The 3,168-nt window shown below is 39.0% G+C and overlaps 1 protein-coding gene across 1 annotated transcript; it reads right to left on the bottom strand.

The window, feature by feature from the left end:
• Positions 1-947: 947 nt before the first annotated feature.
• Positions 948-2,158, bottom strand: LOC137522120 (ATP-sensitive inward rectifier potassium channel 1-like). The gene has a single exon (XM_068242149.1). It carries the CDS (start codon positions 2,061-2,063, stop codon positions 948-950), a length of 1,116 nt encoding a protein of 371 aa, XP_068098250.1. The 5' UTR covers positions 2,064-2,158.
• Between the last annotated feature and the right edge of the window lie 1,010 nt (positions 2,159-3,168).

Genomic DNA, 3,168 nt, shown 5'->3' with positions numbered 1-3,168 from the left:
TTTTTTCACAGCAGCTAATGTAATTGATAGAGAAAACTGACAAAATGCGCAGAATTATGTTTAAAAAATGCATTTTTTTTCTGTGCACGTAAAAAGCAATAAAAGTGTGAACCAGCCCATAGATTACCATGAATTCTCAGTTTAAATCAGTGCAAAAAACATGCATGAAAACAGTCAAGTGTGCCCCCTGCTTAAGCCAATTGCAGTTACCTCTCCTGACTCCTCCCTCTCCTGTGTCAGTGTTCAGAAGATATTGAAATTACATAAGCAAGTAGCATTTTTGAAAATTAATTCAAAATTGTCCTTCCATATTAGTTGTGAAGTGCATTGCAGTGTTGCCTTGCAGTGGTCCAGGTTTGAATCTTAACCAGGACACTATCTTCAATGTGTTTGTGTGCTTTTCCCATTTCTGTGTGGGGTTCCACCGTCACTTAGGTTTCTTCCCACTTCCCAAACATACTGATCGAATAGTAGAGACTTTAGACTACGGTAGTAAATAGCTTGTAAGCTCCTTTCAGAAACAGTTATTGCATGATTATGTGCTGTGTAAAGCACAATGGCAGCAGTATATACATATATTAACAAATGTTATGCCAGGTTCCCACCCAATAATACAGTACAGCTATCAGTTGAAGATGCTTTTTAACTATTATGTTTCTACTGCCTTTCATAAGTAGTAAGACATTTTGTTTTGCCTCCATCTGTGGTTGCAACCCTCCAAATAATCTAATCTATTTTCATTTATATCTTAGAATACTTTTACTTAATATAACTTATTAATCATATAACTATATTACATTAACACGTCTCCCAATTTCTTAAAAACAAGTCCATAATTTGATAATTAACAGCTGCTCAACAATTGCTTGAAGACTTCCTACATACTTTCTCACAGAGAACGGAAATTAGTAAAGTCTTCAGGGATTTTGAATGATCTTTGTGATGTATTACATTTTTGTGTCTTCCATTTCAGTAGCGTCTATTTCTAAAGTCACATTCTCATAATCCTGCTTAAGGTTGTCTTTGACATAATTTTCGGGGTTCAAACACAAAGCACAGTGCGGTGTTATCACTTCCACAGTCCTTCCAAAGTTGCTGAAGTCCACACGGTATTTACCCTCATTGGTTTTGGATACTATTGGAGCAAAGCGATACCCCCAAAACACTTCATCAGGGATGTACGATGTACGCACCTGGCAGGTAGCGCTTGTTGCTTCAATTGTGCCGTCAAGAAAAACCACCAGCTCAAAGTCCTGCTGTGAAATGTTATCAGCTGACATCTCAAAGAACGGGCTGTTTTCATCAATAATGTGGTAGATTGTCAGTGGAGAAACAAAAAAAAGGTTCTCATTTCCAGCGTCTACCACAAAGTCTGTATTGACTTGATCCAGGATAATGGTCTCCCCCTCTGGAGTAACAGTGGTTTTCAGCAGTTTACCATATATGTGGCTTCCTATCAGCAAGCTTTTCCTCAGATTAGCAACTCTGATCAAAAGACACAGTTTCCCTCCACGCATACTGATGGCAGCTGTTTTGCTGAAAGTCATTGTTTTTGCCCTTTGTTGGGGTCTGGAGATCTTTGCCAAGATGGCTCCGCACATGAATGCATCAATTATTATCCCTAGAATTGACTGAACAACCAGAAGGAATATTGCTGAGACACACTGCTCAGTAACGTACCTGTACCCATAACCAATGGTCGCCTGGGTCTCCAGTGAGAAAAGAAAAGCATCAGTCATACTGTCAAGATTCTGAACACAAGGGGTGTAGTTGGCACCTGGTGTAAATTGTTGAAGGTCTTTGTGCAGATAGCCAATAGTGTACCACAACAAGCCAAATAAAATCCAGCTCCCCAGGAAGGCTGTAACGAAAACTGCCATCTGATACCTCCATTTTAAGTCCAATACAGTGGTCCATATGTCAGACAAGAGAGCTAATCTGGATTGTTTTTCCACACTGCCAAAATCGATATTGCATCTTCCATCCTTAGATACCAGCCGTGTCCTGCGCCGATAATGGCCCCTCAGGCGAATGCGCAGCTTTTTCAAGAGAATGGAGAACATTCTGTCTTGGCTATTAATTGACTTGAAACAGGAGAAAGGTCAGGTTGATTACCGGTATTCCACTGGAAGAACAGTCTAGCATTGACTATGATTGTAGTATTCTAAGAATGGATCAGCAATTCTCTCCCTGAGTACACTAAATATATAACAATTGGGGTGGATGCCAGGTGTAGCTGCTCATCCTGTTTGTCCAGACAAGTATTTGAGTTTATTTCTCTACCAATCTCACCACTCTGGCAATGTGTTAACTCCTTGTCTCCGGTTTGATTGTATAAAGCAAGTTGCAAAATGAAAGTGTTGATCAACAGACATACCAGTTTAGTGAGATTGTATAATTAGCTTCTTTGTCAAAATTTGCTGGAAGTCTTTGCAGTCTAAAGTCTAATGAAATTAATCTTTGATCTCTAAGCTCAGCATTCAACTAGGGAAGCATGCCTGTAAAAAATAAATAAAAAATATAAAAATAAATAATAATAATAAATATTAATATATATTATATATTATAATTTTCTCATAATATTTGCAGCACAAGCACTCTTTTATTGTGGAGTAGACTTTAGTTTCACAGCAATAGTTTCTGTTATAAACTGTTCTATATCACCTTGCTTCGACACCACCGTCTCACAGACTGTGAGATCACTTGACTCTCAACACAGCCAGCAGGAGATAGACTTTTCTCAGGCTTCTTCAATGTTTACGTAGTTTATTCAGGAAACAGAAATACAGATAGATACATTCATCATATCCTAGCCATGCCAATCTTCATGTTGCGTTACAAGCTCTTGATTAGACTTCCTGCTGAAGTCAATCAGGCACTTCTTGCTAACCTACGTTCCACTACCTATGTACAGCATACATTATATCAGATTACAGAAAGGAAGAACATACTTAGAGGTCCCAGTCAGCCTTGCGAGCTAGTGCGAAAGTAAGGAGCAGAGTGCCCTCTCCATCGCTCACTCCGGGTTTAATACCGACTAGGAAAGAGTTAAATATGACATCATCTTCGCCATCCCCTATATCAGTCTATTGGTGGACCCACTTGTGGTGTCATCATACACACCTACTCGATTAATAATCAATGAGACATTTGACATACATGCAGGAA

This window comes from Hyperolius riggenbachi, chromosome 6 (genome assembly GCF_040937935.1).
Source record: "Hyperolius riggenbachi isolate aHypRig1 chromosome 6, aHypRig1.pri, whole genome shotgun sequence".
Lineage (NCBI taxonomy): Eukaryota > Metazoa > Chordata > Amphibia > Anura > Hyperoliidae > Hyperolius > Hyperolius riggenbachi.
Note: the sequence above shows the minus strand (reverse complement) of the source record. Positions and strands in the feature narration are given on the sequence as shown.